General features: G+C 46.5%; 2 protein-coding genes across 2 annotated transcripts in view; one reads left to right on the forward strand and one right to left on the reverse strand.

Annotated features, from left to right (window-relative positions):
* Positions 1-133, reverse strand: part of PLEKHJ1 (pleckstrin homology domain containing J1) — a 44583-nt gene extending 44450 nt beyond the window's left edge. Inside the window, exon 1 of the mRNA XM_040417655.1 lies at positions 21-133. The gene's annotated coding sequence lies outside the window, so the exon portion shown is untranslated. The remainder of the gene's footprint in view (positions 1-20) is intronic.
* On the forward strand, positions 121-23872 carry SF3A2 (splicing factor 3a subunit 2). Its single transcript, XM_040417654.1, has 9 exons — positions 121-185; positions 4421-4583; positions 5950-6021; positions 6761-6807; positions 6899-7008; positions 7085-7134; positions 7467-7607; positions 20719-20787; positions 23233-23872. The coding sequence occupies exons 2-9, from the start codon at positions 4458-4460 to the stop codon at positions 23788-23790; spliced, it is 1173 nt and encodes a 390-aa protein (XP_040273588.1). The 5' UTR covers positions 121-185; positions 4421-4457; the 3' UTR covers positions 23791-23872.
* The last annotated feature ends 324 nt before the right edge of the window (positions 23873-24196 follow it).

The raw sequence follows: 24196 nt of genomic DNA on the forward strand, positions 1-24196 counted from the left end.
AGTAATGAAGCCGGAGAGCCACACTAACACCTGCACACGCTACGGCCGCCCATCTTTACACTACACCTGAAACCGGAAGTGCACGTTTTGTTCCGAGGAATAAAGTTATGTTAAGGGTGACGGCATATCCGGCTAGTTGAGACGCACTTCCGGGGGAGAGCGAAGAAAGCAGGGAGCAGAAAGAGGTGAGGGAAGACGCTGTGTGTGTACTCTGCACCAGTAATGTGTGTCGTCGGCGTCTTTTCAATGTCTGCACACGTGTGGCTGTTGGTAATGAAGCAGCCATGCCCGGGGCATACATTTCTGGTAGGGCTGGAGCCTCATGTCTGTGGCCCTCTCATTGCAGCGAATCAGAGTTTCCACTTGAAGCTGGTACTTTGTGAATGTGGTTGGGCAGTTTATATTACTAGTAACAGTACCTGCATGCAGCTAGTAATAAGCATTATTAATGTGTAATCTGAATAATTCCTGTTTATACCAGGGTCCCCTGACCAGAGTGCTGGCGCTGGGAACATGATGGAGGTTTCCTGCTTCCACCAGGGAAACTAGCGCATGCGCAGTCTGTACCCAGTATGAGTGAACGGATAACCTCCAGCATGGAATGAGCCCCAATCCCTTTATCCCACTTTTCCAAACTGGAGTGAGTGGTGTAAAAGTACAAAATGTCACAAAAAGTGTCTGCAAATGAGCCCGAAAAGTTGCGAACCCCTATTTTGTGACTTTTCGGAGCCAGAATTCTGACGTTCACGGTGTGATGAATTCCTTGAAATGTTTGTTCCATTTATTAAGGATAAAGAGTTGTTGAAAACTATACCACCCATGTGAAAAAGTATTTGCCCCCTTAAAAGTGGGTGATTGCAGTTGTTGCTGCCAAGTGTGGCCTTTGAGAGCTTGTGATGTTTTACATCACTGTGGGGACTCTTTGTGCAACAGTTTTACTGTCTCCATGGGATTCAGGTCTAAAACCTTCATTTTGTTTCTCTTGAGCCATTCAGAGGTGGAGTTGCATGTGTGCTTCAGATCATCATCCTGCTGCATAAACCAACTGCGCTTGAGCTTTAGGTCCTGAGCCAATGGGCGGACCTTCTCCTTCAGGTTTTATGAGTTTTGACAAGAAGTCCAGGTCCTTCAGAAGCAAAGCAGCCCCAAAACATCACACTACCACCACCATGTTCTTATGGTGGAATGAATAGGTGTTAGCTTTACACCAGATGCAATTCATCGCTTCTAAAAAGTTCCAGCTTTGATTTCTCAGTCCACAGAATATCATGGCAGAAGTCTTGGCATAGAATTTAGCAGAGCGGATAGAGGAGCAATGTCTTATGTGAGCCCTTGCCAGGATGCAGGGTATTAGCAGGTTGGAGCGAGTGAAGGGCAGAAGCTCACACGGCTCTCCTGCTTGTGCCAGCTCTGCTACAGCCTGACATAGCACATCTACTCCTGCTGTAGGGAAGTTATGGTTGGACAGCCAGAACCCATCAATTACCGCTCAGGTGGCGCACCTGAGGAGTAAAATGATGGGGTTTGGCTGGATCGCTGTTCCCCATCATTACCGCCACCTGCCACAAACATTTGTATTCACGGGTTAATTATAATCATTGGTGGCGCAGTGACCACAGGGCCCACCCTCCTCAGTATTATATTCATTGGTGGCCACGGGGCCCCCCATCCTAAGTATTTTCATTGGTGGCAGCTTCCTATCGGTGATATTGCGGGGCTCTGATCAGTTACCATGGCAGCCAGGACCCTACTAAAGTCATCCATGGCTGCCATGGTAAGCTCCCTGCTGCTGTGTGCACAAAGCACGAGTACAGTGTAAAGTCCTAGTCACCCTAATAGAGCTCTATCAGGGTGAATAGGACAAGGGTTCTAGCCCCTAGATGGCTAATAGTTATTAAATAGAAAGTATAAACTAATAATTTTAAATCCCCCCCTTTCCCAATTTTACATGCACAATTTTACATTCTACATGCACACGACGGCCATCACAAGTCTGATTTAAGACCAATGGTAGTCTTAGGGGTTATTCACACGGCAGTTTTTTTGACTGTCAGTGAAAAACGGACACACTGTCAGACTGTCCCCATACAATTGAATGGGTCAATTTTTAATGTCCGTTTCTCAGAAAGGCATCAGTGAAATAAACGTCCATTAAAGATGTCAGTTTTCACTGTCGTGTGCATGTAGCCTTAGGCCACTCCTGAACTTTAGGTGCCTGTTTCACAGGAAAAAGTAAAAAAAATTAAGTACAGTAGAAATTATTTTTAGCGCATTCACTATAGTTTTAATAAAGTGAAGGTTTAGGTCCACTTTAAGTGGTGTAAATTCAGCAGGTCTGGCAGCAGTCATACCTGTGTGCGACTAGTGAAACTAAAGGTCCCTTTAGATGGGACACATCAGCAGGCGATTGTCGGGAAGGAAGCGTTCCTGCCCGTCATTTACACAATGCTAATGCCACTGCTCGTTCCCACACAGACTCATTTGCCGGCAGCAGAAGCTGGTTTGACAGCACGATCTGCTGCTGGCAAATGACGATTAGGGTCCATTAACACGTCTGCAAAATGGGTCCGCATCCGTTCTGCAATTTTGTGGAATGGGTGAGGACCCATTCTTTTTCAAGGAAAGATGCGGACAGCACACTTCCGTTCCGCGGCCCCGCCCAAAATAAATAGAACATATGCTTTTCTTGTCCGCATCCACGAACAAGAAAAGGCATTTCTATTATAGTGCCGGCCATGTGTAGACCGCAAAACAGTTGCGGATGTGTGAATGGACGCTTAAGGTGTCCGCACAAACGATCCAATTACCGAACAGACGAGTGTTTCACTCATACATTGGGTAATCGCCAGCACCAATGTCGCACGACAATTATTATAATGATAGTCTATGATGTCACACTGCGACATGCTGTGACGCGACAGTCGCAAAAAATCAATTCGAGATGGCTTTTCCTGCGACTGTTGCAGCATGTTGCATTGCGACACCATAGACTACCATTAAAAATTGTTCCGCAACATTGGTGTGACAAAATGTCATGCGACAAATGTTGCAGTGCCCATCTGTCGCGCGACTTATTGTCATTGTGTAGACCTAGCCTAACACCACCGGATAATGGCTAATGAGTGTTTCTTTGAATTCTTGTTGGTGGATTTTCAGCCCATAGTTTGGTTAACTGGTTGATTTTAGTAGCTAAGGGGACAGTTACTTTTTTACATACAGCCGGGTAGGGCTGAACAGCATTTTTCCTAAAATAACTGAAACCATGATCTAAATACAGCATCTTGGCCAGAAATCTGTCTAAGGGTACTTTCACACTTGTGGCAGAGGATTCCGGCAGGCAGTTCTGTCGCCGAAACTGCCTGCCGGATCCGGCAATCCTGATGCAAATGGATGGCATTTGTCAGACTGATCCGGATGTGGATCCGTCTGACAAATGAATTGAAATATCGGATCCGTCTCTCCGGTGTCATCCAGAAAAAAGGATCCAGTATTTATAATTTATTTTTTTTTTTTTTTCATTATTAAAGGTCTGCGCATGCGCAAACCGGATCCGTTTTGCTGAAACACTTAATGCCGGATCTGGCACTAATACATTTCAATGGAAAGGCAAAATGATGGAACTGAGGACATCCTGAACGGATTGCTCTCCATTCAGAATGCATGGGGATGTATCTGATCAGTTCTTTTCCCTTAAAAAACGCTAGTGTGAAAGTATCCTAAAAAGTGGCGCAATTTGGTGCATCTAGAGTTTCTGCACTTCCTGGCAACATGCTTGACAAGGGCATGTGGCTTAGTTGAAAGGGGCGGTGCTTTGTGGGAAAGGGGGCTGGGCATAGTATGCACCATTTTGCGCCACATTTCTGGCGTAAAAATGAAAGTAGGCCAACAGATAATTGGTATACAGCTAGACAAAAGTGTGTCCCTGCAAAAGATTTAGGTCTCATGCACATGACTATGTATTTTGCAGTCCACAAACTGCGGCTTCACAAAATATGGATACCAGCGGCATGCATTCCATCCGTAGATAAGGCTATTCTTGTCCACAAAATAGACAAGAATAGGACATGTTTTATAATTTGTGAAATGGCCATGTGGATAGCACACAAATGAATGGGTCCGCGTGCAGTCCGCAAAATATGCAGACCAAAACTGTAAATGGATGGACATAAAAGCAGCGCAGAGCCTGCAGCGTTTCCGTGAATGCCCTGGCCCTTTAAACTGACAGTCGTTGCCACGAGCTGAACACCACAAACCTTGTATTGCTAGCGGCTGCCAGTATACTGAACACAGAAATAATGTGCAATGCAGTCTCATGTTCCAGAGTGATCTATTTACTTTTAGAACTGTACTTTATAAAGATTTGATATTCAGTGAGGAACTTCTGATTGATGTAAAACAAGTGTCATCTTTTGTCATTCAGGTTTCTTTCTTAGCGTGTCCCCAAAGACCCGCCAACCATGGATTTCCAACATAGAGCTGGTGGGAAGACTGGCAGCGGAGGAGTTGCCTCTGCATCCGAGAGTAACCGAGATAGAAGGGAACGTCTCAGGCAGCTGGCATTGGAGACAATTGATATCAACAAGGTGTGACAAGAAATATGCACGATATGGGAGGCAATGTGCCGGGTGGCCTGTTATGCTAGCAAATGTAACAAAACTGTAAGCAGTGTTTGAACAATGCCATACCTTGTTTTATTAGCTGGTAGACACAGGAGCATTGTGCTCTTTTCAGAATTGGTCAGATTTGACTCTTGTTTTAGAATCTTAACAAATCTTGTGCACATTTTATGGTTATGACTGGAATTGTGCAAGAGATCCATGCAATAATCAGAGTGAAAACATTACATTGAGTAATATAAAGGGGTTGACCCATTACAACATATCCCCTATCCACAGAATAGGAGAATAGTGTCTGATCGCTGGTGGTCTGACTTCTGGGGCCCCCACTGGTGCTAAAGGAGGCCGTGTTGGATTGAGTGGCAGACACATGCATGTCCTCCACTCAGATCTATAGGACTCCCGTAGATAGCGAAGTACACATGCACAGATATCCTTGGCAACCTCAGAAGCGTGTCCGCTGCTCCATTCAAACAGCAGAACATAGGCCCTCATTCTCATGGTAGTTGGGGCAGATTAAAACATTTTAGCTTAAGATATTTTTTTTTCCATTGACGTGTTATAATATAGATATATAGATATAGATATAATTTTTTATTTTTTTTATCTACGTAGGCCAAAAATTCTACCCAAATGAATTTAATAATATATCTGTAAATATTTTTTCATACAGAGGTCCATGTCCCCAGCTTTCACACAATCATCTCTAAGGCCAGTTTCAGACCAGCGAGGTAGCAAACATGCTTAATGTGATTTCCTGGCCTGAATTCTGTAATGGAACCTCATTTATAATGATGCTGGTTGTCCCTGCCTAGCATCAGCAGTAGTAAATTGTACTGACGGTATTATGTCAGTACTATTTATCACAGCCAATGTTTGGCAGGGACACACAGCATTATAAACCATTATAATGCTACGAGGTTCTGTTACAGGAGCATAGTTCAGGATGGGAAATCATGCCCCACACAGAGTGTGTTTCCTGCAGACAACTTGCTCACCTGAAACTGACCTAAAAAGAGCTTTATGTGCATATATCAATGCCGTCCCAATCACTGAAGACATGGAAACAACAGGAGATGGACAAAGTTTGGATGTCAATCATGTGGACATATGTAAGCAGGGGCAGTGTGTCTCCTGAGACTCACTCTCTTATGGAAAAATACAAAGGTGCATGCTTGGCATTTATTGCGAGATTTATCTTTTTCCCCAAATCGGAATAAGAAAAAATAATGTCAAGGAATTAGTGTGGGATGATGCCCTGTGTCTCATAATAGACTGTTTCCTGATCTGTACAGTGTCTGTTGTCTTACTATACTCATCACATGTCTCATAGGATCCCTATTTTATGAAGAATCACTTGGGTTCATATGAATGCAAGCTGTGTCTTACTCTGCACAATAATGAGGTAAGACCCATAAACCATTTTTGATCTGTGAAAATGTCCTGCAGACGTCCCGACCTGGTGTCTGTTTTACTATAATGTTTGCCTGTTTCCTTTATTTCAATGCTTTCTGTGTTTCTACCATTTCTCAGCCAGTATTTTACATGTTTCAGTATCTTAGCTTGTAGAGCTGCTGTTCCCAGTACAAACAGAGGAATGACCATTGTGTGGAGTCTTTTATCAGAGAGCGCACATAGTACATATAGAAATGCTTCTTAGGCCCCTTTTAGACGAGCGAACGTCTCATTGCGGACTCGCAGAGCAGCACCCGTCCTGAACTTCCAGCACTGCTGGGGTCACATAGCATTATATTGATTTATGATGCTATGTAACCCTTACAGTTCTGGAATGTATTAGATGGCACATGTTATCCAATACATTCCAGAACTGTAAGGGTTACATAGCATCATAAATCAATATACTGCTATGTGACCCTGGCAGTGCTGAAAGGGCAGGCTGGGTGCCTCGCTGCGAGACAGTCGCTCGTCTGAAAGGGGCCTTAAGCTCCCTGTACACCAAACCCCTGCCCCCCCCAAAAAAAACAACAACTATTGTATGTATTTGTCATGCATCAATCCCTGTGACTTCTTGGATTGCCAGATGTGGATAGACACTGATGCAGGAGCTCATACATGACCGAATCATATGCAAACACAGTGCATCCTAAGACACTTGAATAAATATGTCTTTAATTCCTCTTTAGGGAAGTTATCTGGCACATACACAAGGAAAAAAGCATCAGACCAATTTGTAAGTTACTTGTTTTCTGTGAGATAAGTCTGATTTGACGAAGTCTGAGTATGATTGTGGGATTTTTGGCTCACTTTCTTGTTATATGTAGGGCTCGACGGGCAGCAAAAGAAGCTAAAGAAGCCCCTGCACAACCAGCCCCTGAAAAGGTTAAAGTTGAAGTGAAAAAGTTTGTGAAGATTGGACGCCCTGGTTATAAAGGTGTGAGATTGGAATCTGTTTGACCATCTGCATTCATTTTGTGTTTTTTCTAATTTCTTGTGTTTTCAACTTCCAGTGACAAAGCAAAGGGACTCAGAAAGTGCCCAGCAGTCTCTGCTCTTCCAGGTACCAGTTCTTACAATGGGCAGAATTTATCAACAGATTTGCTCCAGAATGTTGGTGTTAAAAAAACAAAAAAAAGTGCAAAGTGTGGCATACGCCATGCAATTTGCACGTTTTCTTTCTTCTCGCCATGTTGGAAGTGGACAACAGATGCATCATTTTGTATCGTTCATCGGTGGGATGTATTATTTTGATGAGTGTGGTACTCGAGTAATTCTGGCGTACAGGAGGAGCGTACCACATCCTATCTAATATTGTTGGCCATTCCAACATAGGCTAGAAAAAAAGCTGGAAAATATTCCATGAAGCTTATATTCTGTCATTTTCTTTTGCAGATTGACTATCCAGAGATAGCAGAGAGCATCATGCCTAGACACCGATTTATGTCCGCTTATGAGCAGAGAATTGAACCCCCAGATAGGCGTTGGCAATACCTTCTAATGGCAGCAGAACCCTATGAAACCATTGCATTTAAGGTTTGTATTTTTTATTTTTTTTTGCTATTAATCAAGTTAGATATACATAGGATTTGAAGTTCGGTAAGTTATTATATCAAATGGTCCCAACTAATATCTCAGAATGCAGTGGACTCTTAGGTATGAGGATACAAACGTGTACATCAGTAGTCATCAGTCATTGGGGAGAGGGCAGAGGAGTACTCATAACTGTCAGTCCACTGTTATTCCTTCTCAGCTGTTATTTACACCACACAACATATATTTTGTGCCCTGTTTAGTATATTAGCCCACCAGACCTATCATTATATTTTAATGATGGATCTGCGTTAATATGTGTGCCTTTTTCACAGCCCCGCACACACCTTAGGCGTTCAAGCAGATTCGCCCAGGAACAGCCTGCTGGTTCGGTCACTGCCAGAATTTTGTCTGGTTCCATTCACTATAATGGGGACCAGGGGGGGGACTCAACTGCAACCTAGAAAATATGCTCGAAAAAGACTCGACTGGACAAATACCACTGCGTGCAGTGGCCGGACGGAATTCCGGCAGTGACCGATCCAGCAGGCTGTTCCTAGCTGGAAGAGCCTGGCAGATCTATCTAACGCAGATGTGAAACAGGCCTTAGAACTACTCAAGTCGCGCTTCAAGTAAAAACAGGATAGTCTTTTCAGCTTGACTTTATTGCCCTTTCATGCTGAACACTATTCTCATATTGCAAAAATTGAGACAAAAGGAGCAGATGCTTCAGCACCAGTGGTGTTGACCACATCAAACACCTGATTAGTTTACCTTTTTAAGGATCGGCGCACTACAGAGCTTTAACCCCTTAGGGACCGAGCTCATTTTCACCTTAAGGACCAGGCCATTTTTTGCAAATCTGACCAATGTCACTTTATGTGGTGATAACTTTAAAACGCTTTGACTTATCCAGGTCATTCTGAGATTGTTTTATCATATTGTACTTCATGACACTGGTAAAATGGAGTCAAAAAATGTTTTATTTATAAAAAAATACCAAATTTGGAAAAATTTGCAGGTTTCAATTTCTCTGTTTTGGGAATGACATTTTATTTTTGGGGGACGTTACAAGGCTTAGAAGTTTAGAAGCAAATCTTGAAATTTCTCAAAAATTTTCAAAACCCAACTTTTTAAGGACCGATTTAGGTCTGAAGTCACTTTGTGAGGCTCGCATAATAGAAACCACCCAAAAATGACCCCATTCTAGAAACTACACCCCACAAGGTATTCAAAACAGATTTTACAAACTTTGTTAACCCTTTAGGTGTTCCACAAGAATTAATGGATAATAGAGATACAATTTCAAAATGTCACTTTTTTGGCAGATTTTCCTTTTTAATTTTTTTCCAGTTAAAACAAGGATTAACAGCCAAACAAAACTCAATATTTATGGCCCTGATTCTGTAGTTTACAGAAACACCCCATATGTGGTCGTAAACTGCTGTACGGGCACACGGCAGGGCACAGAAGGAAAGGAATGCCATACGGTTTTTGGAAAGCAGATTTTGCTGGATTGTTTTTTTGACACCATGTCCCATTTGAAGCCCCCCTGATGCACCCTTAGAGTAGAAACTCCAAAAAAGTGACCCCATTTTAGAAACTACGGGATAGGGTGGCAGTTTTGTTGGTACTAGTTTAGGGCAGGGCTCGACAAATCCCGGGCGCCAGGTCGCCATGGCGACCAGGAATTTGGTCCTGGCGCTTGGGTATTTGTCAGCCCGTTTTCAAAGATGCACTCTCGGCGCGCACCATGGTTTCCTGAGCGGCACAGTGGAGGAGAGGAGTCCCTCCCTCCCCACTGTGCGCGGCTGCCGCTGGCCACTAAGAACAGGGTAGGAGGAGGAGGGGAGGGACTGTGGCCACTGCGCCACCAATGAATGTGCCGGCCATATCCCGGCCCCTATGACTGCACGCTGTGATCCGCGCGATTAACCCCTCAGTTGAGGGGTTATTCGCGCGGATCACAGCGTCCTGTCAGAGGTCGGGGGCCGGGTTCTTCAGTTTCGACTCTCTGCATTGGTGGCAGTGGGCAGTTCCGATCGGAGTCCCAGCAGTGTAATGCTGGGGCTCCGATCGGTTACCATGGCAGCCAGGAGTCACGCTACTGAAGTCCTGGCTGCGATGGTATGTTAGTGAGCAGCATTATACTAACGTGCGCCGTGGCCGCCGGGCGCTCTTTCTTCTGTCTGTGCGGCTCATTGCTAATGCTTATAGCATTAGCAATGCGCCGCACAGACCTATGAGAAGAAGGAGCTCCCGGCGATCACGGCGCACGTGAGTATAATGCTGCTTACAAACATACCATCGCAGCCAGGACTTCAGTAGCGTGACTCCTGGCTGCCATGGTAACCGATCGGAGCCCCAGCATTACACTGCTGGGACTCCGATCGGAACTGCCCACTGCCAGTGCCACCAATGATGGGGGGAGGAGGAGGAGGGGGACCCTGTGGCCACTGCCACCAATGATTAATACTGGGGAGGGAGGCAGGGTGGGTTTGTTACCAGAGGGGGCTGATAAGAGGGAGGCTGGAGGGGCTGATAAGAGGGAGGCTGGAGGGGCTGATAAGAGGGAGGCTGGAGGGGCTGATAAGAGGGAGGCTGGAGGGGGGCTGATCAGAGGCTGGAGGGGGGCTGATCAGAGGCTGGAGGGGGGCTGATCAGAGGCTGGAGGGGGGCTGATCAGAGGCTGGAGGGGGGCTGATCAGAGGCTGGAGGGGGGCTGATCAGAGGCTGGAGGGGGGCTGATCAGAGGCTGGGGGGGCTGATCAGAGGCTGGGGGGGCTGATCAGAGGCTGGGGGGGCTGATCAGAGGCTGGGGGGGGCTGATCAGAGGCTGGGGGGGGCTGATCAGAGGCTGGGGGGGGGCTGATCAGAGGCTGGAGGGGCTGATCAGAGGCTGGAGGGGCTGATCAGAGGCTGGAGGGGCTGATCAGAGGCTGGAGGGGCTGATCAGAGGCTGGGGGGGGGGCTGATCAGAGGCTGGAGGGGCTGATCAGAGGCTGGGGGGGGGGGCTGATCAGAGGCTGGGGGGGGGGGCTGATCAGAGGCTGGGGGGGGGGGCTGATCAGAGGCTGGGGGGGGCTGATCAGAGGCTGGCTGCCATGGTCAGCTCCCTGCTGTTGTGTGCACAAAGCACAGGACAGCAGGGAGAGTGTAAAGTCCTATTCACCCTAATAGAGCTCTATTAGGGTGAATATGACAAGGGTTCTAGCCCTTAAGGAGGCTAATAGTTATTAAATAAAGTAAAAAAAAAAAAAGTTTGAACACCCCCCCACCCCCCCAAATATGGAAAACGATATATTGCGATATACATGCTTAAAATTATATCGCAATATAGATTTTATGACGCGGCTCCGCCTGGCTCCTAACTTTTTTAGCTGGCTCCTAGATTCCAAGGAAATTTGTCAAGCCCTGGTTTAGGGTACATATGATTTTTGGTTGCTCTATATTACACTTTTTGTGAGGCAAGGTAACAAGAAATAGCTATTTTGGCACCGTTTTTATTTTTTGTTATTTACAACATTCATCTGACAGGTTAGATCATGTGGTATTTTTATAGAGCAGGTTGTCACGGACGCGGCGATACCTAATATGTATACTATTTTTTTATTTATGTAAGTTTTACACAATGATTTCATTTTTGAAACAAAAGAAAATCATGTTTTAGTGTCTCCATATTCTGAGAGCCATAGTTTTTTCAGTTTTTGGGCGATTATCTTGGGTAGGGTATGATTTTTGCGGGATGAGATGATGGTTTGATTGGCACTATTTTGGGGTGCATATGACTTTTTGCTACTACACTTTTTGTGATGTAAGATGACAAAAAATGGCTTTTTATTTTTACACCTTTTTTATTTTTTACGGTGTTCATCTGAGGGGTTAGGTCATGTGATATGTTTATAGAGCCGGTCGATACGGACGCGGTGATACCTAATATGTCAACTTTATTTTTTTCCCAATTTTTACAAATAATTTTTTTTACTTTTATTTGGGGAAAATTACGTTTTTGTTTATTTTTACTTGAAACTTTAAATTTTTTGGGGGGAAAACTTTCTTTTTCCAACTTTTCTTTCACTTTCTTTTAGGGATGTCCCGATACCAGTATCGGTATCGGGACCGATACCGTGCACTTGCACGAGTACATGTACTCGTGCAAATGTCCCTGATACCACTGCCGATACCTGTGTGCCGCTTCTAAATGTGTCTGTGTCCGTCCGCGGCCCCTGCATCTCGCACAGCTAACAGCTTCAGAGGCAGCAGCAGGCAGTGTAATAGGAGCCTACAGTGGAAGCTAGCCCCGCCCCTCCCTGCCCTCCAACCAATCAGAGGCAACCAGCACTGACTCACAGTGCAGAGACTCAGAGAATCGTCTGACAGTTTATTCGTTAAAAGAATCGAATGGGTCACAGACCGTGTCACCGAGTCCCTACCTGACTTCCTGCTCTGCGGCTCCCTGTAAGTCCGTCGGGGGGGGGGGGGGGGGGGCATTATTAGCATAGCATGTAGTGGAGCTGTGTGTGTATAGGGTGCATGTAGCAGAGCAGGAAGTCTGGCAGGGACTCGGTGACACAGTCTCTGACTCATTCGATTCTTTTAACTAATAAACTCTCAGACGATTCTGAGTCCCTGCAATAACTATACATTGTAATTACATCAGTCTGCTCCACTGCATTCACTGCAGCAGAGCTGTGTTTGCCAGGAGCGAGTCCCTCCAAAGGTGATAGTGTCTGTCTTCTATGGCCCTGGTCCCTCCCTTCCTGCCTGCAAGCTGCACATTGATCTCTAAAAGCAGGCATTAGGGCAAGAAGAAATATACATTACTGTATGATGGCCACATGACTATTATACTGAGGAGGGAGGGGCTTCAAAAATTGTTTTCCTGACTCCTTACAGTAGCGTCTCCTTGTGGCTGCCCCCATACAGTATAACGTCTCCTTGTGGCCTCCCCATACAGTATAACGTCTCCTTATGGCTGCCCCATACAGTATAACGTCTCCTTGTAGCTGCCCCATACAGTATAACGTCTCCTTGTGGCTGCCCCCATACAGTATAACGTCTCCTTGTGGCTGCCCCATACAGTATAACGTCTCCTTATGGCTGCCCCATACAGTATAACGTCTCCTTGTAGCTGCCCCATACAGTATAACGTCTCCTTGTGGCTGCCCCCATACAGTAGCGTCTCCTTGTGGCTGCCCCCATACAGTATAACATCTCCTTGTGGCTGCCCCCATACAGTATAACATCTCCTTGTGGCTGCCCCCATACAGTATAACGTCTCCTTGTGGCTGCCCCCATACAGTATAACGTCTCCTTGTGGCTGCCCCCATACAGTATAACGTCTCCTTGTGGCTGCCCCCAAACAGTATAACGTCTCCTTGTAGCTGCCCCATACAGTATAACGTCTCCTTGTGGCTGCCCCCATACAGTAGCGTCTCCTTGTGGCTGCCCCCATACAGTAGAACATCTCCTTGTGGCTGCCCCCATACAGTGTAACGTCTCCTTGGAATGTTATAGTTCTGTTTTTGGGCCTTTTGGTTGGTCAGTGGTCAGAAAATACATGTGTGTGTATTTTATTGTTAAAATTAGTATCGGTAATTGGTATCGGTGAGTACTTAAATAAAAGTATCGGTACTCGTACTCAGTCTTAAAAAAATGGTATCGGGACATCCCTACTTTCTTTTGGGGGTCTAATCCCCTTTACAATGCATTCCAATACTTCTGTATTGGAATGCATTAGGCTACTTTCACACTGCTGTTTCTGGGACCGCCTGTGAGATCCGTTTCAGGGCTCTCACAAGCGGCCCAAAATGGATCAGTTCAGCCCCAATGCATTCTGAATTGATAAGGATCAGTTCGAAATGCATCAGTTTGCCTTCGTTCAGCCTCCATTCCGCTCTGGAGGCGGACCCCGATGTCCGTCTGACGAAACTGAGCCAAATGGATCCGTCCTGACTTAAAATGTAAGTCAATGGGGACAGATCCGTTTTTACTGACACAATATGGTGCAATTGAAAACTGATCCGCCTCCCATTAACTTTCAATGTAAGTCAAAACGTTTGCATTATCATGAACGGATTATATATATATTTTTTCATGGTAATGCAAATGGATCCGTTCTGAACGGATACAAGAGTTTGCACTATAGGTGCGGATCCGTCTGGTATCTGCACAAACGCAGGTGTGAAAGTAGCCTTAGCTGTATGAGTAATACAGTGTGTATTACTCATACAGCTTCCGGCCTGTGAGATCCAGGGGGCTGGATCTCACAGGCTCGTCACCAGAAGGCAGCGCTGATGCCTAAGGAAGGCATCGCGCTGCCTTCCATACCATCGGGTCCCCCCTACAGCCACACGGGGACCCGATGGCACCGCCGCCGCAACCTGTAAAAGCCGCAAACCGCAGGTCTGAATTGACTTGCCGACACGGGGGGGGTCTCAGGACCCCCTCCGCGCATTGTCCCCGGGTGCCTGCTCAATGATTTGAGCAGGTACCTTGTTCCGATTACCGGGCGGCGGTGATCGGAACTACACATGACGTACCGGTACGTCATGTGTCCTTAAGTACCGGGACATCATGCCGTACCGGTACGTCTTGTGTCCGCAACAGGTTCATTTACCTAGTTTTGCACATAGCCATATGACTGAATGCTAAAACTGTAGCTGGTGGTTTTTGGACCTGTTTAGTTTAACTATTTTTTTTTTTACCAAATGTTTTTTTTGTTTTTGTTTTAAGTAAATGCAGTTTTTTTTCCATAGTAAAATTCGGGTAATTGTTGTAACCTATTTTCTGTGATATGCAATGTTTAATTTTTATGTCATCTTTATTTGTTTGTTTTGTTTAATTTTTTTTGTCTGGACATGTGAAAAATATTTAGATTTTTTTTTTTTTTTTTTTTAGAAACAATTTTTTTTAAATTGAGAAACTAATCCGTGACAAATTGGCATGAGGTCCTGTTCTCGTGATGGGTGCATGTCCCATATCTCTGGAATGTACTCCTATCAGACATTTATTCCATAACTTTCCAGATGGGACAACCCCAGTAACAGAAGGAACAGGCTTCTAGGCCCTCATTGCAGAGCTGATCTGGATGGGCTGAGACCCAGTAGCTTCTGCAGCTACCCGTATGATGCAGGTTCTAGAACTTTATACACAGTGCTCCATAAGTGCCTTATATACCGTGATCAGGAAGGTGTGGATGGTAATAAACCATCTCTGCCTTTCCTATGGGGATACGATATAACAGGCCGGGTAAAACTGTAAAAAAAACAGATGTGCGCACCATAGGGTAATTCTGTGAGTAAAAAAGTATGAAGGAAATAACTTGCAAGGCTCACCTTACGTGGTTGTGCAAATGTAGGCACAACGCTAATGAGAGTTAGTATGGTAAGTCTGGACACCTGAATGTGATGGTCTGCAGCCACGGGATCACAGAGAATCTTCTAAGTGGAGATGCCTGTAGTCCCCAAGAAGATGATTGGCACAGGAAAATACAAATACGTCCCACGGCGCGAATTACCATCAACCAGTCGCCAGGATCAGAATAAGAATCTTTTATTGCAGCGATACAACGCGTTTCGGGGAATCACTCCCCTTCATCAGGTACAAAAAAGCTGCACAAGGTGTTGTATCGCTGCAATAAAAGATTCTTATTCTGATCCTGGCGACTGGTTGATGGTAATTCGCGCCGTGGGACGTATTTGTATTTTCCTTTCCTATGGGGAGCCTGGCTTTCACTGACATCTTTCTCCCCCCTCATTTATCTGAATTTCATCTGTCAGGTCTCCTATGCTCCCGAATCTGAAGATAGCCTAGAATAAGAGGGGAATATATAGCTTTCTGTTATTTGATTTATTTTCATGTGAATGCTAGACATATATAAATATTAGCTGAAGGACCCGGCTTCGCTCGGGTATATTTAATCAATTTTATTTAATGTTTGTGTGTGTCGTTAAAAGATATCAACACTATCCACTATAACAGTGACCTCTACAGCCCCCTACCCCTTAACTTTGACCTTTACAGCAGCCTTCCCCTTTAACAGTGACTTTTACAGCATACCACCCCCTTGATCGTGACCTCCACAGGGGCCCTCCCCCTTAACAGTGGCCTTTACTGGATCGGGGCGTGTCCTTTTGAACAGCTTATTCTAAGACAGCAGCACTGTATTGTCTGAGTGTGAGCTGCAGGGAGAATGTCACCCTCCCTCCCACCTCTGCAACTGACAGAAGTAGATTTTTGCCTTAATTTTTTAAATCCCTGTCGGCTAAGGAGTGGAGGGGGCGTAGCCTAACCAGATATGGGCGTGGCTTAGCAGGACCTAGAAGTTGATTTTTAACTTCATTTTTTCAATCTGTCGGCTGAGGAGTGGGAGGGAGAGTGGCCTAACCGGATCGAGGGCGTGTCCTTTTGAACAGCTCATTCTAAGGATCCATTCACACGTCTGTAGAATGGGTCCGCATCCATTCCGCAATTATGCGGAACAGGTGCAGACCCATTCATTCTCTCTGTGCTGTCCGCATCTGCATTTTCGGAGCGCAGCCCCGATCTTCCGGTCTGCAATATTCGCAATTGCGGACATGAATAGGCATTTCTATGGGGGTGCAGGCTGGGTGTATTGCGGATCCGCAATGCACTACGGACGTCTGAATGGAGCCTAAGTGAGTGTGAGCAGATCCGATGGCGCGGCGCCGTGCACGCCAGCCCTGCAGATCCGATGCACGCCAGCCCTGCAGATCCGATGGCGCGGCGCCGTGCACGCCATCCCTGCAGATCCGATGGCGCGGCGCCGTGCACGCCATCCCTGCAGATCCGATGGCGCGGCGCCGTGCACGCCATCCCTGCAGATCCGATGGCGCGGCGCCGTGCACGCCAGCCCTGCAGATCCGATGGCGCGGCGCCGTGCACGCCAGCCCTGCAGATCCGATGGCGCGGCGCCGTGCACGCCAGCCCTGCAGATCCGATGGCGCGGCGCCGTGCACGCCAGCCCTGCAGATCCGATGGCGCGGCGCCGTGCACGCCAGCCCTGCAGATCCGATGGCGCGGCGCCGTGCACGCCAGCCCTGCAGATCCGATGGCGCGGCGCCGCGCACGCCAGCCCTGCAGATCCGATGGCGCGGCGCCGCGCACGCCAGCCCTGCAGATCCGATGGCGCGGCGCCGCGCACGCCAGCCCTGCAGATCCGATGGCGCGGCGCCGCGCACGCCAGCCCTGCAGATCCGATGGCGCCGCGCACGCCAGCCCTGCAGATCCGATGGCGCGGCGCCGCGCACGCCAGCCCTGCAGATCCGATGGCGCGGCGCCGCGCACGCCAGCCCTGCAGATCCGATGGCGCCGCGCACGCCAGCCCTGCAGATCCGATGGCGCGGCGCCGCGCACGCCAGCCCTGCAGATCCGATGGCGCGGCGCCGCGCACGCCAGCCCTGCAGATCCGATGGCGCGGCGCCGCGCACGCCAGCCCTGCAGATCCGATGGCGCGGCGCCGCGCACGCCAGCCCTGCAGATCCGATGGCGCGGCGCCGCGCACGCCAGCCCTGCAGATCCGATGGCGCGGCGCCGCGCACGCCAGCCCTGCAGATCCGATGGCGCGGCGCCGCGCACGCCAGCCCTGCAGATCCGATGGCGCGGCGCCGCGCACGCCAGCCCTGCAGATCCGATGGCGCGGCGCCGCGCACGCCAGCCCTGCAGATCCGATGGCGCGGCGCCGTGCACGCCAGCCCTGCAGATCCGATGGCGCGGCGCCGTGCACGCCAGCCCTGCAGATCCGATGGCGCGGCGCCGTGCACGCCAGCCCTGCAGATCCGATGGCGCGGCGCCGTGCACGCCAGCCCTGCAGATCCGATTGCGCGGCGCCGTGCACGCCAGCCCTGCAGAGCCGATGGCGCGGCGCCGTGCACGCCAGCCCTGCAGAGCCGATGGCGCGGCGCCGTGCACGCCAGCCCTGCAGAGCCGATGGCGCGGCGCCGTGCACGCCAGCCCTGCAGAGCCGATGGCGCGGCGCCGTGCACGCCAGCCCTGCAGATCCGATGGCGTGGCGCCGTGCACGCCAGCCTTGCAGATCCGATTGCACTGTGTGAGGGGGGGGGGGTCTGATGAGTTTTGATAACGGAAAACAGTCTATTAATTTATTTTTTCTTATTAGAGTACTCGATTAATCGTAAAAAATAATCAATACTTTTGTAATTGTATGTAATTTAACCTCTTTAGGACACATGAGGTACCAATACGGCATGTTGGCCCGGTACTTAAGGGCACATGTTGGCCCGGTACCTCATGTGTATTTCCAATCACCGCCACCCGGCGGGCGGTGATCGGAACAAGGATCCCCATGGGGCTGTAGGGGGGACCCGATGGCATGGAAGGCAGCGTGATGCCTTCCTGAGGCATCGCTGCTGCCTTCCTGTGACGTGCCTGTGAGATCCAGCCCCCTGGATCTCACAGGCCGGAAGCTGTATGAGTAATACACACAGTATTACTCATACAGCCAATGCATTCCAATACAGAAGTATTGGAATGCATTGTAAAAGATTAGACCCCCAAAAGTTCAAGTCCCAAAGTGGGACAAAAAATAAAGTGAAAAAATAGTTTTCCCCCCAAAAAATGAAAAGTTTCAAGTAAAAATAAACAAAAACGTCATTTTCGCCAAATAAAGTAAAAAAAAATTGGCAAAAAAAGTATACATATTACGTATCGCCGCGTCCGTATTGACCAGCTCTATAAACATATCACATGACCTAACCCCTCAGATGAACACCGTAAATAATAAAAACTGCTAAATAAACCATTTTTTGTCACCTTACATCACAAAAAGTAAAACGGCAAGCGATCAAAAAGGCGTATGCCCACCAAAATAGTACCAATCTAACCGTCACCTCATCCCGCAAAAAATGAGCCCCTACCTGAGACAATCGCCCAAAAAATAAAAAAACTATGGCTCAGAATATGGAGATACTAAAACATCATTTTTGTTTTAAAAAAAGCTGTTATTGTGTAAAACTTACATTAAAAAAAAGTATACATATTGTGTATCGCCGCGTCCGTATCGACTGGCACTATAAAAATATCACATGACCTAACCCCTCAGATGAACACCGTAAAAAATAACTGCTAAATAAACAATTTTTTGTCACCTTACATCACAAAATGTGTAATAGCAAGCGATCAAAAAGTCACACGCACCCAAAAATAGTGCCAATCAAACCGTCATCTCATCCCGCAAAAATCATACCCTACCCAAGATAATCGCCCAAAAACTGAAAAAACTATGGCTCTCAGACTATGGAAACACTAAAACATGATTTTTTTTGTTTCAAAAATGAAATCATTGTGTAAAACTTGCATAAATTAAAAAAAGTATACCTATTAAAAATCGCCGCGTCGGTGACAACCTGGTCTATAAAAATACCACATGATCTCACCTGTCAGATGAATGTTGTAAATACAAAAAATAAAAACGGTGCCAAAACAGCTATTTTTTGTTACCTTGCCTCACAAAAAGTGTAATATAGAGCAACCAAAAATCATATGTACCCTAAACTAGTACCAACAAAACTGCCACCCTATCCTGTAGTTTCTAAAATGGGGTTACTTTTTTGGAGTTTCTACTCTACGGGTGCATCAGGGGGGCTTCAAATGGGACATGGTGTCAAAAACACAGTCCAGCAAAATCTGCCTTCCAAAAACCGTATGGCATTCCTTTCCTTCTGCGCCCTGCCGTGTGCCCGTACAGCCGTTTACGACCACATATGGGGTGTTTCTGTAAACTACAGAATCAGGGCTATAAATACTAAGTTTGGTTTGGCTGTTAACCCTTGCTTTGTAACTGGAAAAAAATTATTAAAATGGAAAATCTGCCAAAAAAGTGAAATTTTGAAATTATATCTATTTTCCATGAATTCTTGTGGAACACCTAAAGGGTTAACAAAGTTTGTAAAAATCAGTTTTGAATACCTTGAGGGGTGTAGTTTCTAGAATGGGGTCATTTTTGGGTGGTTTCTATTATGTAAGCCTCACCTGAAAAATTTCAAGATTTGCTTCTAAACTTCTAAGCCTTGTAACATCCCCAAAAAATAAAATTTCATTTCCAAAATGATCCAAACATGAAGTAGACATATGGGGAATGTAAAGTAATAACTATGTTTGTAGATATTACTATGTATTATAGAAGTAGAGAAATTGAAACTTTGAAATTTGCAATTTTTTACACATTTTTGGTAAATTTGGTTTTTGTTTTTTTTAAATAAATAAATGATTTTTTTTTTACTTCATTTTACCAGTGTCATGAAGTACAATATGTGACGAAAAAACTATCTCAGAATGGCCTGGATAAGTCAAAGCGTTTTAAAGTTATTCACACATAAAGTGACACTGGTCAGATTTGCAAAAAATGGCCTGGTCCTTAAGGTGAAAATGAGCCCGGTCCCTAAGGGGTTAAAACTTAGCATAGCCACTGAGTTATTCAATAAAATGTATCTGTCTAGCGCCACCTGCTGTTTGCTTTTTTTCTTAGGGCTCATTCAGACAGCCGTCAACTGTCTGCAAAAATTAAGATCCTTTTTTTTGCTGATTAGATGTTGTCCCATTCATTTCTATGAAGCCCTTTTCTTCCATTGCACAGCTAAGCAAAAAATATATAACATGTGCTATACTTTCAGTGAAAATCAGGACATGGCCCTATTGAAGCAAATCAGCAAAAAAACGGAATGCAATCAGTTTTTTTGCGGACATGCTGAACTGTCCGCAAAAAAAAAAACGGATCTGCATTTTTGCATACAGCCGTCTGAATGAGCCCTTATTTATTTGACCTGCTCACTGAGAAGCCCGCACATGCTCAGTGTCCGCCTCCTGAGCTGTGATAGGGAGAGCTGAGACACGCCCCCTTTAGCTACAGCAGAAAAGACCCTCCCCTTGAGCTGTCAGTTTGATATAAATCTAGCAGAGCAATGAATGGGGAGATCTCTGGATCAAAGTGAGGTACAGGGCTGGTTCTAGCTTTGTTAGAGAGAGATTGTCATGTGCTATATGAAGTCTGATTTAAATTTTTTACATTGGTCATGGGATAACCCCTTTAATGAACTATAAAAGGCGACCTTTTTACTTATAACATTGTGTTTAGGTTCCGAGCAGGGAGATTGATAAAGTGGAAGGAAAATTCTGGACACATTGGAACAGAGAAACTAAACAGGTAACAAGGTTTATCTAATATCTGCAGCTAACCTCACTGTAAAGCTGTACACATGCAGGAACCTAGATACACTCTACAGTAGCAGTTCCTTCATCTAAATAAATTGCTATGTGAGAGATCAGAGTCCCAGTAGCACTCCTGCGGTAAGTGCAGTAAAAAGCTGCACATGACCCAGATATTAATATGCCTTTGGCCTCATGCACACGACCGTTGTTTGGGTCCGCATCCGAGCCGCTGTTTTGGCAGCTCTGATGCGGACCCATTCACTTTAAAGGGGCCGCAAAAGATGCGGACAGCACTCCGTGTGCTGTCCGCATCCGTTGCTCCGTTCTGCGGTCCCGCTAAGAAAATATAACATGTCCTATTATTGTCCGCGCTTTGCGGACAAGAATAGGCATTATATTGACGGCCTCCCGTTCCGCAAATTTGCGGAAGGCACACAGGCTGCTTCCGTTTTTTGCGGACCGCAAAAAACGGCACGGTCGTGTGCATGAGGCCTTTCTGTCTGGAGTGTGTTTGGTGCCTACAGCGTTTAAAGGGGTTCTGCAGTTTTTTTAAACTGGTCTACCCTATGGATAGATTATCAGCATCTGATCGGCGGGGGTCCGACACCCAGGACACCTGTCGATCAGCTGTTTGAGAAGACAGTGTCGCTGGCAGTAGCACCGTGGCCTTCTCTCTGTTTACCGCTGGCCCAGAGACGTCACGACTAGTATTAATGGCCTGGGTGGGGCTAAGCTCTGTTCACTTGAATGGAGCTTAGCTTTGCCCAGGCCATTGGATACTGGTCGTGACGTCACTGTGCCTGCGGTAAACAGCGAGAAGGCCGCGGCGCTACTGCCAGCGACACTGTCTTCTCAAACAGCTGATTGGCAGGGGTCCCGGGTGTTGGACCCCCAGCCGGTCAGATGCTGATGATCTATCCAAAGGATACATCATCAGTTTAAATAAACTGCAGAACCCCTTTAGCTATATCCGGAATTCCTATAGAGATGACTGGATTTGCTGCACGCATGCCAGACCAGCTGCTCTGTTTATTTCAGGGGGGCTGCTGAGGGTATGGGGCCCCCGTTCTTGTGATCGGTGGAGGTCCCAGTCTTAGGACCCCCACCAATCTAATAGTTATTCCCTAATTTGTGGATAAGGGATGACTTTTAAGAACTGGAATACCTCTTTAAGTTGAATTTCCATTTTAATACAAAAAATTGGTGTGTTTCTGGCACATAATGTGCATCAAGTTCAACCTATTTATGAAATGTGCCCATAATTATCTGCTCAGCATGGCTCAGCAGTCAACCAATAGGTGGTTTAAAGGCTATGTACACCTGTTTTTATGATTGCATTTAAATTATTTTTTGCTACATGGAGTGATCCCCTCCACAGTATGGGGAGGAGAGGTCACTAATTCCATTGCTCTTCCCCATACAGACTCGTTGTCGTGTTTACACACCACAATCTGCTGCCAACAAACTACGATTTTTGTGTATGCACGAACAATTGTATTACCAGATGAACGAACATTACATTTACACTGCCAGATAATTGCTAACTAGCATTCCTATGAACGTTTGTTAGCAATTATCTTTAGGATTCTCGGCCCGTGTAAAGTGCCCTTAAATGTACCACATTGTCATTTTAGGTCTGGCATTCTGTGCTGGTTAATTTCATAATATTATATCATTAGAGTGGCCCAAGCTCAAGTTACTATGATACAAAGCTTTAAAGGGTTTGCCTCATCTGAGACAAAAATCATATCTATAAGACATGCCCCCGTTGTCTGGGACCCGCACCTATATCGAGAACGGAGCCCAGCAAAGTGGTGGCTGGAGAGGGCTCCGGTCTGACCACAACCAAGCGCTCTCCTATAGAAGTGAATGGGAGCACACCGCGCATGACCGGCCACCGCTCGGCTATTTTTGTCGGCCCCATAGAAATGAGAACTTAATGGAGGGCATCTGCACATGTGCAGTGTGCCCTCCATCGCTTCCGGGAGTTCCATTCTCAATATAGGTGCGGGTACCAGCCAGCTCTCAGAATGAGGGGTCCCAATTTCCCCCAAATGAAAGGAGCAGTGGTATAGCATGTGGGGCACAACTCATTTCATTCTCTTCAGGATTGCTGGAAATAGCAGAGTTCAGAACAGTTAGACCCCTGCAGATAGGGCATACATTGTAATCTTGGTACAAATGCTTTAATGGTAGTATAATATAGTACAGACTTAAAAGTGTAAGCTATCGGTCATCTTACCTTGCCAAGAAGATTCTAGTTGTGAATCAAAACAAACTGATAGGACTGGAATGCAAGGAATATTTTGTCCCATACAATGTTACTTTGTGTTAATTTATTTTTATACACATTCCAGAATGGTGTTACCCTCTTCTTAGTTTTATTTTAATACTTAGTTTCTAAATGCAAGATGTCAATTGTCTTATTTTGTATTTTCAGTTCTTCTTACAGTTTCACTTTAAGATGGAGAAACCACCACCTGTAGCCAGCATAGCCCCTGCACCTCCTGGTATTAAACGGCCCCCGCCACCTCTGTTGAATGGAATGCCACCTCGACCACCCCTTCCAGAAAACATGCCTCCTCCACCTCCAGGTGGAATGCCATTACCTCCTATACCACCTCCTGGTGCACCAGCTCCCCAAGTGCCACCACCTCAACTTCCTCCTGCTCCTGGAGTGCCACCTCCTGGTGTACCGCCTCCTGTGCCACCTCCATCCTTACCACCTCCGGGTGTTCCACCTCCTGGTGTACCACCGCCACCACCTAATCCTTCTGTTCCTCCACCTGGGGTACCTCCACCAGGAATTCCTCCCCCAGGAATACCTCCACCAGGGGTACCTCCACCACCAACACCTGGAGTCCCTCCTCCTCCAGCTCCAGGTGTGCCTCCTCCAGCACCTGGGGTTCTCCCACCTGGACCCATGCCCCCAATGATGAGGCCCCCTCTGCCAAGTGAAGGACCAACAAATATCCCACCACCACCTCCAACAAATTGAGTCTATATGTGTTCTTGACTATTTTTCAGAATTTTTTTGTAGGATATTTTGTTTTTTGATCATTTAATAAATTGATGATGGTTTAAAGAACAGGGACTAGTTTCATTTATTTTTCACAAATTAGAATTGAAAGATTATCCCACAGAGAAGACACTTCTATTCCATGACCTCATTATTTATACTTTCTGTGGTCCGGTCCCTCATACCACAACATTCTAAGGCTACTTTCACACTAGCGTTCGGAGCGGATCCGTCTGATGTTTCATCAGACGGATCCGCTCCGATAATGCAGACGTTCGCATCCGTTCAGAACGGATGCGTCTGCATTAAAACTTAGAAAATTTTCTAAGTGTGAAAGTTGTCTGAGCGGATCCGTTCAGACTTTACATTGAAAGTCAATGGGGAA

Source organism: Bufo bufo, chromosome 2 (genome assembly GCF_905171765.1).
Source record: "Bufo bufo chromosome 2, aBufBuf1.1, whole genome shotgun sequence".
Lineage (NCBI taxonomy): Eukaryota > Metazoa > Chordata > Amphibia > Anura > Bufonidae > Bufo > Bufo bufo.

Bases quoted from the DNA above. Each gene is read 5' to 3' on its own strand.
- SF3A2 (XM_040417654.1), top strand. From the start codon at position 4,458: ATGGATTTCCAACATAGAGCTGGTGGGAAGACTGGCAGCGGAGGAGTT. The intron at 4,584-5,949 runs GTGTGACAAGAA...CATGTCTCATAG, and splicing joins AGACAATTGATATCAACAAG to GATCCCTATTTTATGAAGAA. The intron at 20,788-23,232 runs GTAACAAGGTTT...TTGTATTTTCAG, and splicing joins GGAACAGAGAAACTAAACAG to TTCTTCTTACAGTTTCACTT.